The 15,618-nt window shown below is 45.9% G+C and overlaps 1 protein-coding gene across 1 annotated transcript in view; it reads left to right on the top strand.

Moving 5' to 3' along the window:
• Positions 1-9,946: 9,946 nt before the first annotated feature.
• LOC131207589 (uncharacterized) overlaps positions 9,947-15,618 on the top strand; it is a 37,774-nt gene continuing 32,102 nt past the window's right edge. The window contains exon 1 of the mRNA XM_058200209.1: positions 9,947-10,019. Within this exon, the coding sequence (XP_058056192.1) occupies positions 9,947-10,019 (73 nt within the window). The remainder of the gene's footprint in view (positions 10,020-15,618) is intronic.

Genomic DNA, 15,618 nt, shown 5'->3' with positions numbered 1-15,618 from the left:
CTACGATTAGGATGAGGTTTTGTGTTGCCCTTGACGGTTTCGGACATTCATTTTTCTACGATGAACAACTTCTTTTCGACGATGAAGTATTTCACTGCGGGGTGATATGTTCGAGAAAGTTTAGTTTTGTTAGGTTTAGCTTTTAAATATCCTTTGTTTTGCGAATGCAACATGAATGATTCGTCTCTCACTGGAAAATCCAGAAAAGCGTTGCCAGTGTTCTGTGTTTTCGGTGAAATAACACCACGGACCACGGCCGACTAAGAACATCTATTAGATCTCCTTTGCCAGTTTTGAGTTTTTTTTATTATTACTCCTTAAAGAACGGGTTATGAAATTTACTAATTTCAGTGCTGAAATTGATTCTTGATTTTTCAGGACCAGAGCCCTCAATTAAGCGCAACACCAACTAAACTGCCCAAACATAGCCGTTCGCGGGAGTGTATTTAGCCACTGCTAATGCTACGATTCATGTTCGATTCCCAAAGAATTCGTTCGAAATGCTCATTTCGCTGAAACACCATGCGCCTCCATCGAATTTGTTCGGGGCCATTCATTCGATTGTGTCACGCGTCCTTGTTTTCAAGCGAAGTGTTTCGTTTTTTAACATAATTATAAGACAACTGTATTAGCAAGTAACAGGATGCTACGAAAGATCGCTACATCTTCGCGCTCGCCCTCGCATTCTGTGAGAAAAGCAGGAAGAAAACCTGGAAGCTCTCACTCTCAGTCAACTGGTGTGAAACAAGTTCCAAGGTACGCCATGAGCACGGCAAACGGAACCAGCGTGGTGGTGATGGTACACTGCAACAAATTTGTTATTTTTTCCGGCCGACTCTCACTGCTGTCTTCATCGGCCCTTTGAGTCAATCAGTCCATTTACTTCAGAACACACACACTGTGGGTGTATGTGTGTCTGTTCTGGGCCACTCAATGAATCGCTGCCGAGCGACCACCGAAGGAGTGTGTGTGGGAGAGAGTGTGCGTCGTCCCGTAGCGCTGCCAATTTCCACGCTTTCCCGACGAACCCACACACTTCCCGACCGAACCGAGTCCGAATCCGAACATGTGTTCATTTCACTCACTCACACTAGCGGTCATTCGCTTTCCGACCAAGCGTCGCTTTTTCATTCTCGCACTCGCGTCTCCAGAACGCTAACTTTAATTCTCGGTGCGCTCGGACCGTCCACCGTCGTCGTCACCATTCCGACTCGGTTCCTCCGACTCCGGGCCGAGTGCAGAAATCGATACGAGAAAATCCTTGACTAGGTTACAGACAGAGGCCGTTTCGGTTACGCTTTTTCCTGACGCAAAGAAAGTGGGCAAGTGAGGAGAAGGAAAGCAGAAAGGATTCACCCCGACTACCGTGACGGACAGTTCTCGCGGAAATTCGTTCGATCTGACCGCACACTCGTCCTTTCGTCGCTTTTCCTAGTTGTGACCTTTTTTCTCTATTCAACTTTCGACAAATGCCACTGCTTCCCGCGGTGCACCACAAAGAGCCTCTCATTGTTACATTTGACCGAAGTTTGGTTGGTTTTCCACGAACGCCATTTTACGCTACTTAAGCATTACGCTGCGTTGCGTCGCCCAGTCGAGGGCTTCATTCACTCATTCACTTCCATTGTTTCACTGTTTTGTTTTCCCGAGGGCACCGTGGAGATGGTAAGGTGAAAAACGACACACTTACGGAACGCACGCACCTTCGCTCCACTTCAAACCAACCTTCCCTTCCGGTCAGGGAACGGACTCACACTTCCTCACAACGATTTTCGCTTCACTTTTTCGACTCCAGCAAAGCTCCTTCTCACAATCCGACGCCTGGACCTATGGATCCTAACGGGACGGATGCCCCGAGCACGTGTCCCGGCCGTGGTCGTTCTGCATCGGATTTCAAAGCTCAACTGCACTCCATCGGCCGTGGTGGTGAGCACAAAAGTGGCATTCGAATATGGGGGGAACTCATCTCGATCTCTGAGTGCCGCCGCGGTGGAGCAGCCTCACCTCGCGGTCCTCCGGGTGGTCGTTACGTTTTCTCCTTCGAGCCCCCCCGCCCCACACCCACAGCCTCCCACCACAGGCTGCGCATAAACGAGGGGGAGCCACACACGCACACGCGACCGTGTTGTTTTTGTTCGTAAATTTTGGCGTGAGAAAGCGTCAGTCCCACCGATGACGTTTGCCGAGCGATTTGTCGGGGAATGTTTTCATTCGTCAGCACCGCCATGCGGGCTGATTGGCAACGGACGAAAAGTCTCACAGTCTCCCGTCGTTTGCCAGTAGCCCGGACCCCCACCCGGACTTTGAAGGGCGGTTATTGACGGGGAGATTCAAACGTGGAAAAGCATCGCGAGGTTGATGGTCGCCCCGAATGCCACGCGGTGTGGGCGGCCAGCGCTAGTCGCACCTGGCTGCTTCGGGTCTCGGCTTGGCGTGTTTTCTGGCCCAGGCTAGATGTCAAGGATGCGCTACAGGCGAGCAACATCGTTAGCAACGGTGAACAGGGCAGTGAAACTGTACTACCCTGAACACTGCCTGGGTCGAACACCGGTTAACCGACCATGAACCGGTGCGGCAGGAGTAGTTTTCATTTAAATGAAATCGGTTGGATTTTTATGTCAATCATTTGCTTCCTTGGTTGCTTCCCGCGCTCGCGAGTTGGGTTGAATTGAATCACTAGAAAACTTAAAGTCTGCATGTAGCCTTTAACAGACACTTTACATGGGTTTGATATACTGTAATTATACGAAACAGTAACAACGATCGGATCCTTATAGATTAAATGCTACTGACTGCTTTAGAACGTATCGTAAGCCCAGCCTGCGAGGGTTCATTAAAAATTCCACAATATAAGCTGCTTCTATTGTGTTTGAGCATTTTCCTATCTCTTCATAGCTCTGTGTTACACAATTTGTGACTAGAAGTTGACCACCTTTTCCATTTACTGTGTCGTTTGTTTGAAAGTCCCTCATCATTTATCGCCACCCTGTGATTAAGGGTCGTTTCCAGCGAACGACGCGTACGGAACTCAGAATGGTTCTCAGTTGCCATCGTCAGAACGGAAAATAGAACCACAAGCGCATGTGCCAAATCTCAGCTGCTCCACGGTGTGTTCTTCGCACGCTCGCTGAGAACCGAAGTGCTTCGTGCTTCCCACAACAGCAGGAAAGGATCTGCTCACCGGTATGAACGGGTTCGGGCTCCAGTCGCACGTCGTAGTAAGCAGAACCGCAGCTGACAAAGGACCTACGCACCAACACACACAAACACACCTACCCAAAATAGCCATGGCCACGGTTTTGCCGTTGAATGTTCGGTGGACCTGCTCGTTCGCTGTTCCGGTGCCATTCGCTCGCCCGTTCTGACACTCCACAAACAACGGCATGGTACTGCACCTGCTCAGCGTAAAACGAGCGGAATCGATCGATGAACGAACGAACGGCGGAGTGTAAAGCTCAGTAAGTGCATTTGTAAAAGCTCCACTCCACGTTCTTGTTGTCTTTTTATTATTATTTCGATGCTGCACTTCGGTCCGCCACCGCAAGCGCACTGCAATCGTACTGCATTGTTGCAGTTGTTGGTGGGGGCAGCTCCAAAAAACTGGGGGCCGAACAGCAACCTAAAAGCTACCCCATTTTTTGCTACACGTTTCGTGTGTTCTCAAATGCTGTTTTCTGCTATTGTGCCCTAACTTTGAGAACTCGAAACGGACTAAAACAGCTCAACGATTTAAAACGTTCCCAAAAAGGACGACGACGACCAATGCCTGTCAACTCGGAGTGGATGCACTTCACTGTCCACCTGCAGTTGCAATCGGTGAAATTCGTGCCGGGGTGCATCAAAGACATTTCGGGGACAATAATATTTGACGGGCAAACGAGACAATAATGTTCGCGCGGCAACCATTACATTTACGACCATCGGCAACATAACTGGTCCATCAGCATAACCGTTGCACCCGTTTGTGGTACGGTCCCATTGACTGCAAATAAGGGTCGTCAGAATGTCCTTGCGAAAGGATCATCAAAAGCAAACTCAGCGATACAGCGCGAGACTAGAACCAACACTCAATACTCTAGTCAAAGAAATCCTAAACAACTGCGGAGAAAGTGCAAAATCAATTTCGAACGATAGTTTTCGGTATCCGATAGGGCAAAGCCAAGAGGAAAGATTTTACCAAGCTGCTGAAAACCAAGCAGAACTAACACCGCACTCCAGGGCATCACAGCTTCCATCTATACTCTGCTGAAAGCACCCAGAAACCGTTTGGCAGTTTAATTATGTTTACACAAATGCAAAAGCAGGTTCACTGGGAAGCAAACTCACAGACTGGCTGCACTCCAAAGACGGCAGCTTCCCAACGATACACACAAACATACACAATAAACTGCACTTTTGTGGCCGACTTTCGAAAAGTTTTACACTTAAGGTCGCTTGCACTTGCAGACGATTACATAACAGGCGGGATCGGCCTGCCGGAGATCCGAAACTTTGCAGGTGGCAAGAAAGTAATTTCAATCTCAATGAAATGCCACTTCAGCAGTTTAGATATTAGTTGCTGAAGTCGAATAGTTTCCGTCTGTGGCTGGCGGAGCGTTCCAAGAAGGGTTGCAAGGGACAAACGAAAAACGCAATTCTAATTACTTTTCGGCCGTGTAGGCTGATTAGGAGTTTTGGAATCGAGTTTCTTCACGCCAATTCGGTCTCGTGCTGGAAAAGGGAGACATATGAACACCATCACTCTCTCAGGATGTTCACCGTGGACAACCTTTTTTGAGATTTTGACTTTTAAGAGAACCGTTTTTTAGAACCGTTTGTATTGAGGAAGTCGAGGTAAGGAAGTATTTCAATCATTTTTTTTACAAATCAAACTAAAGTCAACTAACAAAGGTTTGGAAAGTATCAGAGGGACCGACCACGGCGCGCCAAGTTAGCCAGTACGTTAGCGGATCAACAGAAGACCAATCAATTATCGGGGATAAACAGGGGCAAGCAGCATCTCAGCGCCTCGACTTTCCAAGAAGGATTACTCCCAAACGGCGTGGAGCGCTGCGGACGACGGCCAGGACATGGAGGATGAAATAGAATAGAAAAGGATAGCGAAAAAAAACCTGCAAACGATACCACTAACGTTTCTCAACGGTTGGTTGGACCGGTTTTCGGCATTTTTCATCGCTCACGAAAGCGCTCGAATCCTTGGAGGGATTTCTCGGTTTTTTTTTTCTTCCATGCCAACGCTCTTCGGAACGTGGTTCCCGTTATCGAAGCATCGCACGGACTCAATCGCAATACAGCACCGAATGGGCAGGTTCATGAAGTACGACGTAGACAATGGCATGCTTTATGCTTCTTGTCGCTTTATCGAACAACGAGAGGGAGCACTCAAGTGAACTCAGCACCAATCTTCAAGTTGCCGAAAACTGGAAGAGACTTTCCGATGCTATCGAGTTGTCCCACCCGTCGCTTCTGGTTTAGTTCGACCGATCGATGAATCATTAGAATTTGTGTATGGAGTGTTGTCAGCTTACAAGTAAGCACATTTTTGTAATTTTCAAAATAAACGATATACGCATGGTTGAAACGTGTTGACTTCCTGTACGATGGTTTGAATATTTTTTATGCAAGCTGCACGGGAAATAAATATACTTACTATTACAGACCCTTACGATAATCCTAACTCAATATTCGACAACTACCAGCGCAGCGGTAGCGATCGAATATCCGAGCCTCAGTAAATTCACCTTGACGGCGTAGGTCGCAGACTTTATGCCCCACGGGCGACAGCTTTCAGGTACTCCAGCTGCCATTCAGTTGATTGCCGGGAGATTCCATAAAGAAGCTGCAAAACTTGACTGCTGACAGGTTTAGGTGGCTGTCACGTTTTGCAATTGCATCCCCGGCGGATCCGAAAGTAAACTCTAACACGGCTGCACGCAAAACGGGACCAGATTGACGGAACATTTACCAAAGCCCCCCGCGGCACTTGGCAACTAAATATGTGCACTGAACAGGGACATAGTGGATGGAAAATAAAATCGAATTCGACAAGTCGCTCGTTGGCACACGCTGTCGAACATCCTGTCTTCATGTAGCAGACGCTCCACTTTCAATCGCCCCGACGGTGTCCACCGAAGCTAGGTTAGCTGAGAGTTTATTTTGACTGAGTGGTAGCTCCAGATCTAGAAATTATTTGCCAAACACAACTATTTCCTATGCAGCAAAAAACAGGTCTAATTGTGTAACAAAACATGACATTGCAGATGATTGATAAATATTTATCATTTCGATTTATCATACCGTGTAATAAATTCTATGAAGCGCACTTGATATTGATTGCTACCAAGAAGCAGTACCAATCATCTAACCAACATGTACTTGGTTCCAATACGTGCGATTACTTGTGCTCTAATCTGAGAAAAACATTGAAACAATATCGAATGTTACGTAAACGTTCATCAATTGGAGCAATATTTAATTATGATTCTTACTGTTATATTATTTCTAAAGAATTCCTCTCTAAAATAAACTCGTCAACAGGGTTTCATGGAAACACGATAGCATAATTCAATATTTATAAAATGATATCAAACAAATCACAATAAATGGCGAATGGAGACTGCCGGTGGAAGAGCATTTTAACAATAGCGGACCGAATGCATTCATCATAAACTTCTTGGAAATCCAAATCAACTACATGGATTAGTGAATAAAACACTAATACCAACAGCTTATAGAACACATAATCAATTTCCAAAATACAGATGAATGAAAAACGCATCACAAATCAGGGTCAACTTCGCAACTTCACTCAAATCCGCAGCTCCCGACACTAAATGGCACGTTGATTTTGATCCTTCTTAATTTCGTGACTAATGGTCGTTTGGAGTGTTTCGCAAAGCGTGATTTCATGTGTTCCACTTACAGATGCTCGCGCGGTTTTCTAGGTCATACGTGTTTCTTCGCTTGAAGCCCGCCAGCTCTGAACGATAATCGTTACCCTGTATTCAATTTCGTTTCAGTTTTGCTAAAATTGTGTTGAGGAAACGAAAACTCTTCGCTAAGCAGCGTGTACAGATGCGATCTCAATTCCTTTTTTGTAACACTTACAATGCCGCGTTATACTAATCTCTCTTTAAGCCCTAATCTCCGATGCCCATTTGTCCGTTGAACATTATCGACAGAATAAAAATGTTAAATGTATTGTGCAACCAGCGTTTCACGCCCCATCAAAGAAAACTTCCCAAAACAACTAAACGGCTTTTCGAAAACAGTTTTGCATCACTAGCAAGATGCAATGGTATTGTTACCTTCTAGGCAGATTATGTTTTCAAAACGCCGTAGCGACGAAAGTTGATAAAAAAGAAGTCTAAAACAACCTGAAAAATTACCCAAAATTCATGAGCTTATCAATTTTTATCAAAGTAATTTATCAAGCGTAGATTCTCTAGTTCGATACGTCAAGTCAAAATGGCGTTTTGTTCCCGGTTCTTTACAAAATACATCGGATAGTTCGAGTAAGCTACCTACTAAACTCTCCAACGGCACGTTCACTCGTCAACCTTATATTTGGAGTTCGAGTGTGCAATTCAACCGCTAACTCCCATTCTAAAAAAGCACCATATTTTAAAACTACACGAACTGCAAACTCGAAACTTGTCGCCGGAGGGTATGTTTTATGCAAGCGAACAAAAATGCTTTGCAACGCAAACGGAAAGGTGTGAAAGCTTTCGTCAGTCGAACCGCAAAAAGCTTTCGAAGATAATCGCTTGAAATGTTTCACAGAATTTGGTATTGGCATCACGTGATTTGGTGATTTCAAAATCGTCGTCCTTCGACATTAATAATGATGCACATTTCCATGTTCTTTTCAATTTCTTTACAATCAATTTTTGCATGCATATTTTTTAAAGTCTCATGTTTGATTAAAATTATACAGTTGAACGTTTCATGGCGTAGCTCAAATCAAAGCAAAAGTTGAAAAATTAAAAAAATAAGCAGCCAAAGTCGAATACAAAGAGCGATTCACGAGTAAATAGAAAAAGACACAATTGAACGAGTGCCAACATCATTTCATAACCAAAGCTTCGTAGTTTTTGCATCCCAACAAAATGAAACTGCTTGAAACTCCAATCATTCAGTGGTTTGGTGAATATAACAGTTCTACCATGATTTAAGCATCCCATCGAAAGGATTATCCTTCGAGGAATCGGATGCCCCACTAACCTACATCATCTCCATGGGGCCAGCATTCCCGGTAGAGGGAATGACCTCGTTTCATTGATAAAAAACCCGGTCCGACGAAACCAGCGCCAACGAACGCATCCCGAACACCTCCCGAACGTATCGCCGTCGACGGTGGAGAAGGTTCCGTCCTCCAGCATCCTGCACTAGGCAGCACCATGGCTGCCATGGTGTGCATGTCAACGCTTCTCGGAAGACTGTCACGAAGTGTCGTAAACAAGGCGTAGCTCAAGGCGAACGGCGAACACTTCATCCGTCAGTGCGCAGGTCCACTTCGGCCGTGAGAATGTTTTTAACTTTCGGAGCCAAATTTAGGTGTTGCCTGATGTGGGATATTTTTTGCCGTCCGTTGCTCTAGAAGTCCGTTCGAAGATGTAGCTTGTAAACAATGTAAATGTAAACAATGTTTCAACGTAAATAGCCTCACGACGTTCTATAAACAAGATAAAAACGCCATTTCTTAACGGTTTGTATAGTTGCGTAGCGAGATATGCCGCCTAAGCTGTGCCATTCGACCCACCTACAGCCACACGCAATTTTGTTAAACTCAAACTGTTTTAAAAAACTCAATTTTATCAGTAGTAGGGCTCGATGTGGGCTTCTCGTTTTACTTCTGTATAAACCGTTGTTCATTTATTTTTAGCATTTGTGTCTTTTATAGATTTTTTGTAAAAAAGAGTCAATGAATTGATAATATTTTTAGTCTAGGATATTACTAGACCGTAACAACAGTCAATGAATATCACCTAGAAACGTTGTACAAAACGTTAACAGTTACAGTTTGAATCGGAAAGAAAATATCCCGTCTGTGCGCTCTCTCAGCAGAGCACTTGACGTGGCCGTCGCCTGCGAACCTTCATTCATAATAACAACCAACGACACTCCCTAAGTGGAACACCCGAGACAGAGAAGCTCTCAGCGCGCACAATATCCGTCCGAAGCCGATCCTTCCCAGAGTACTGACAACGACGAGCCGATCGGCACAAAATTTCCATTCATCGGTTCAGTCTAGTGTCGGCCGGCAGCATCGGGACATCGCAAACCGGAGCAACCGGAAGCCGTACCTTCACTCCGCACAAACGTCCTGCGACCCACAGCATCGGACACGCCATTTCTAGTCTTCCTTCGGCTCTCCGTACAACGGTGTGCGTGTTTGTGTATACGGAATCGTGCGGTTTTTACTTTTTGGTCTAATTTGGAATTGTCCACCCAGAAAACACCTTCTTCGACCGAAGCCGAACATACTCTAAAAATCGCACCGCAATACTGACCACCGGCATTTTTGGATTCCCCTTGTGTTCGTGTGTGTATGTCGTTGTTTCGTTAGAAAATGTGCCCAATTCGTCATTGAGTGCCTGTCGTTAGTGGTGCGCTGTTACGACGACGTGAGCTTTTAAATATGGTCCAAATCACCCTTCCGGCGTGACTCGCCAGTGGCTACAGCTGAGTGACGGGGATAATGATCGTTTCCGGTCACCGACTGTCACTTGCATCGCTTGGTCCACCCACAGCGGAGTGTTCCGGGAGCGAGCGCCATTAGCTCTTAACGTTCGGAGTGATCGATTGTGAGTGGATCTCGTACTTCATCTGCCGGCCTTGGTGCCTTGGTTGAATGCTGCCGCCAAACACTTGCCAGAAGTAACTTGCCACAAAGAGGCCTGATAAACATATCTTCTACGACGACGCCGAGGACCCTGGAGTGAAAATGTTTTCCCTCTGCTCGAAGCCCACCACCACCAACGACTCCACGGGGGCAGTATCTCATCAGCTACAGCACGGTAAGGACACACAATTAAATCCTTCCCACACTGCAAAAATTCACAAAACATCTCCCTAACACACAGCTAAGAATACACGCATTCGAAAACAGTGGTGTGAAAATGCGTCTCGAACTCAAACCACCGACGTGATGCTCAGGAACGCTGCCGCCTAGACTATGAAGCAATATTAAATTTCTTGCTCCCTTTCGTGACAATATCGGGTTTGCCGAACAGAGTGACGGTAATCGGTTTCCCTACCTCACCTTCGGGCACAATTAATTCGATGAAAGTTTCTTGCCGCCGCCCGTAACCAATAGAGACCGGTGTACGAAAAACGACGGCTTACCAAAGCCTCTGAATGACGGGCATTGCCGGTTGGTGCGCTTGATGGTTCTTCAATCTTCAGCACCCAGCCACCATCGTCGGGGTCGCTGGCAATATTAAACATTGTGCCTCCGATCGACCAGCCACCAGCCACCGGGGGCCCGACCGGTTGTGATCCATTTGCTAAGCGAAATGGAGATTGACGAATACTCCCCCTTGGGAGGATCCTTGCGGGAGGTGAACTTTAGGCCACGGCGGCCTACAAGCCGGCCAGCCTGCTGCCGGTTTTATGAGACCGTGATTTATGGACGTGATTATGAGTTCATTACGGTTCGCGAATTGCCCTGCTTGGCCATCGTCGTCGTCACCGTCACCGTCGTCGTCAGGTGGTCGCCCGGATGTCGCCCGCTGACAATGAGGTGTCCCCCGAGTGGCGGTATCTACTCATCGCGCTCGTTAGCGCAACGACACCGCGAGGCAAATTTCGAAACCATCACCACCACCCATCAGCGAAAAGGTGGGCACCGGGCCGATAGATCAGCGAGGAAATGGTGCGAATAATGATGATTATCACCAGACACTTTCTTGGAACGGGTTTACGGGCCCCCCCATGAGTCTGAGCGATGAGAAAATGATCTCAATCTGGGCGTGCTGTTCCGCTATCAGACGCCCTCCCGATTCGATTATTGCTCGTGTTCCGTGTTGGAGTAAAGAAAAGAAAAGAGTGAGAGAGAGAGAGCTCTAAGTGAGGATCCTACACTGTTCAACGAGTTGTGACTACACAGGCGGCGGTCGTCCGTTAGAAGTAATGGTCTTTAATCGAAACACACCCAAAGAAAATGGCCGTTTTTCAATGCTCCAATAGCATACTAGAGCATAACTGTGTGAGACGGCTTCGCGGAATCCCCAACCGTCCGTAACGATAGTAATGAACATAAATTCTCGTCCTCGTCCATTTGACTCTTCATTCCACCTAGTCCGCGACGGCAACGCGAGGCGTCCGATCGCGCTCGATTTTAATCCTAGCCAGGAGCATAAACCAGCGCCAGGTGTTGGGCCGAGGGGTCGCCCAGGACTCGCCTGAGAAGCAGTGCTTCCGTTTTAATGTTCATTAAAATTCATTTTAACGATCAAACGTTACCATATCTTACACTCACTTGCGTCAGAATCTTCACGGTTTGTGGCTGCATGTGGATTTCGTAGCGAGGCCCCAAGAAGAGTGTCCGTAACGACGGAAGTGTAAAAAGTTGGTAGCTCACCGACCCGAATGGTATTCGCGGAGATCCAGGTACGTTCCGCACAACTCAAACTGTGTACCGATTTTGGCCAGTGTGTTCCGCAATCAACTCTTTCTGCAACCCTGTGCAACGCTCCTGAGCTGGATTTCGCGCCTGTCCCGCACTCGTTTCGTTCGTGATTGCTGAAGCCTCTCTTCAAGCGCCATTATCAAGAATGTTGCTCAATGGGCGTTAAGCTTTTATGCTTCTTCACTCCCGCGAAAAGTACGTCTTAAGCGGTTCTGCTCATATCCATATCCACCGACACCCCACTTTTTGGCCACAACGTCTCCCCATATTGAAGAAGGCAGGGAACTCGCTAAAAAGCCCAAACCAATTCGACCGCGCGCGGGGCCACGATTAGGATTTATGCTCGGTTCTTCTCAGAACTCCTAATTGCGTACCACTCTAACATCATAAAAAAGGAAAAAAGCCGGCCAGCAACACTGGTTGCCGTTGCCGAGCCGATTTCCCCGATGGGCAAAAAAATCTCGATTACGCGAGCCGAGTCAAAATTTACCTATTTTCTGCCAAAAACTTGTTGAGCTTTTGTTCTGTGGTTTTTTTCCGGGGAATTTCAATTTCCCGTTTGGCAATGTCGATGTTTCGCTTTCGGCTCGTTTTTCCGGCCGATCTTAACGGACAGTGTGAAACGGCGGCCGTAAGGTTGTAATGGGTACAGGGCTGGGTCGGACACGGTTCGGGCCTTTGCTGGTACTGTCCACGAAACCCTCGGGACCCGGTCGCAGGATCAATACACGCGCACCCGTTCCCGTTTTGGACATCCGTACTGTCACCAGTTCCGCCGTTAACGTGAAGGAGAGCCCTTGCTGGAGAGCTTCGGAACTTTTCACGCGATGTGAAAACTTTTTCCCGCTGGAGGAACATTAGAAGCGCCCGAGAGCCTTCCGGCCCACCGAAGGTGCACGAAGGTGATCGATTTTTATTTAAACTTTAAAGTACGTTCCTAGCTGCCGATCTTTCCTGGCATGCTGGTCCCTTTCCATAAGAAGTTTGTGGATATTCTAGTTCCTTTTTTACAACAAACCCATATCTTCCCAATCTTCACCACACTTAAAAGCCATTTGGACTTTTTTGTTCAATATTGGCTGTGGAATTAATAAGCAAAACTCCACAGACCACTCGAATCGAATCAGAGTAAAGGGAAAAACCTGAGGGAAAACTTTCCGCAACCCAACGAGTATTAGAGTTTGGCAAGTGGATGGCCTCCAGTTTTTTGCACGCCAAGACAGTCCGAATTGATTGCTTTGGAACCCTTCTCTAGGGCGTGCGTACAGGGCATTAGTCCTTTGAAGATGTCCTTTCTTCATTTCTGAAGAAATATCAATGTTAGCTAATTCTTCCAAATCCATTATGTTCGCTGTTCAACCTTCGATTTTTTTATGATTATATTAAAGCAGAGCCAAAAGAGAGGCACTTTGCCCAATAATCGGGTGATTTCAGAGACTGTATGCGTAACGAACCACGCTTTCAACTTAAATATTTATCTAGCATAGCATAGAGTACGTAAAGTAATATTCACCCCCAGGTCTGGTTAGCCCATTCACCTAAAAACCAAGCTACGATCAGACCCGAGTTTATAAAATATTTTTAATAACACCAGCGAAAGGTTGACTTGGCTGGCGCTGCCCGACACGTGTCCCGAATCCAGAGCCTCCAGGGGTCGTGTGAGCGAACCAACAAAACTTTCTTCTTTACGATCGCGTTGATTTTTACAACGATATCCTCCGGTGGGCAAGATAAACAAGAAGCATTATTATTATTTTGTTTTTTTTTGTTCGTTCCCACAAGTTAAGCGAATCGGGGCGAGCTCGGTGGCGACCATCACTGCTTTGCTGCTAGACCTTGTTCGTATGAGTAGAAGTAAAAATGTTCGCAAAAAAAGTTTATTAGGAACCGGCCTGCAAGGAGAGTCAACACCGTTGCGGCCGTAGCATCAGCTTGACTCGATAATATTTATTACACTACACCGAGCTTCGCTAGCAGCGCTGCTGAGGAATATTCGTGTTTTATATTTTCCACCGAATGAAAAGTGTTTCAACTATATATCTTGGTACCTTAGTACATTCAAGCGCGAATTCTTTACCTCTAGGCTTAATATTGACTACAACAAGCCCTGTGGATTTACAAAACGTTTTAAATTGATGCACATTTAAAAGCAGCCATTTTTTATGTTTTTATGTGTTAATTTGCATTATATTAATCGCACACAAACTATTCCCAACAACACCGTCCCTTTGCCGTTCGCATGCACACAGATTATAGCATGTCCCTGGAAGTTCAGTTTGATTTCTTGGCACAGTTCTTCCCTTACAAAGCGGTTCCTACAAAAATTCTGCGACAGCACGAACATGGGGACTTCAGGTCCTTCCAAACAATGTTAATCAAATTCAGCGGCACCGAGCGTCATCTTTCCGCGACGTCTTCTCCACACTTTGTAAGATCGGGCATCGGTCTAAAGGAAAGGTTAACGAAACTATACAAAACTCAGACTGCTGGTTACTGCTTCCCCAATTTTCCAAGCCATGTTCGATAATTTTCCATCCGCTTTGTTTTGTGGGTCACAAAAGCGCTTTTCGCCGCAAGCGTCGAACCATTTCCGAGCGGACGCTAAGGTTTCTCATCTGGGTGCACCGGTGTTGAGTTTCCTCAAACGCAAACATTCCCACAGTTCATTACTGGCAATTGTTTCACGAAACGGCTCGACGGCACGGCCGAAGCAGCTGGCTTCGTGTCGACAGGCCACAGGACCGCCATCCAACCGCCTGCCCACCGCCGAACTGACGGTTCAGGGATTGATTCCGAACGGACACACCACACCATCCCGCCTTTCGAGCAAATGAGGGATGTGTCCGTGGCCCTCGGATGCCTTGCCAGGGCTGGCTGGTGCCAGGTATTACATCGAAATCCTTTCAGGTCGCCTGCTGCTAAGCCTCGGGCTTGACTCGAATTCCCTATTGTTTGTGTGAGTATGTGTATGTGTACTGTGTTTCCGTTTTTTCCATTAGTAATCTCGCTGCACTAGGTTCGAGCAGGGCACTCACACTACATCAAATAACCCGTTGCCCTCGGACCCCTTTCTGATTTGTTGAAGCAAAACTTTATCCGAGAGCTCCCTCTTTGCTGGTCTTTCCGTTCTGTTCCTGTTTTTTTTGCGCTCCATCCTGACCTACTTCCGGTTGACTGCATCAGCAACGTCCTGATAGAAGCGTGCTGCCCGCGGGAAGACAAAACTTGCTTCCGAATAGTGCTTCCGAGTGCACGGCAACTAGAGTGAGGTTTTCTCTTCTCTCTCTGCAATTTGTGCTTTTCTCTTGACTCTCTCTGTCTGTCTCTCTCTCTCTCTCTTTATCATTCTGTGTCTTTTGCGCATCTCTTTGTCTTTTTTTGTTTTTCTCTTGGTCCCGTTCTTTCGCTCGTTAAAATATTAAGTTAATTCGAAAGTAGCCACGATTCAGTAGTAGTAAATATTGGTAAATCACTACTTTTTAATAATAAAAGGGAAATAGTTTCCACCAAAACATCAACAAAATGTTAATTTAATTTTGGTTTGAATTTAATTAACAAATGAATTTTGTAACTAATTGAATAGACTGAACTAAAGCGAACAACAAACATTAATCAAACTGACAAACAGCAAAAAGTTTCAAAACACAATGCTTAAAAGACATGGAAAAGGAATACGCTTTTTATGTTTCGAGTGTACCAAATAAACAACAGGAGCAAGAACGGTCAAAATATATGTTTTTATATATATTCATGGAAAGCGTAAGTGAAACAAACTAGGTACTGTTACGCACTAATAGTACAATTAATTCATACAGTTATTAAGTAAAAAAAACTTAAAACAAATACAAACAAAATTTACACACGAAAGCAATGGTATTCTGCTTCTCAAAAAGGAATTGTTTGCAAAAATGTTAATATTAACATTGATTGAAGTAAAGTTTTAACAAAACTTTGTATGAAAATGATTTCACCAACGACAAGAATGA

This window comes from Anopheles bellator, chromosome 2 (genome assembly GCF_943735745.2).
Source record: "Anopheles bellator chromosome 2, idAnoBellAS_SP24_06.2, whole genome shotgun sequence".
Lineage (NCBI taxonomy): Eukaryota > Metazoa > Arthropoda > Insecta > Diptera > Culicidae > Anopheles > Anopheles bellator.
This window is presented reverse-complemented; position numbering and strand designations above follow the sequence as displayed.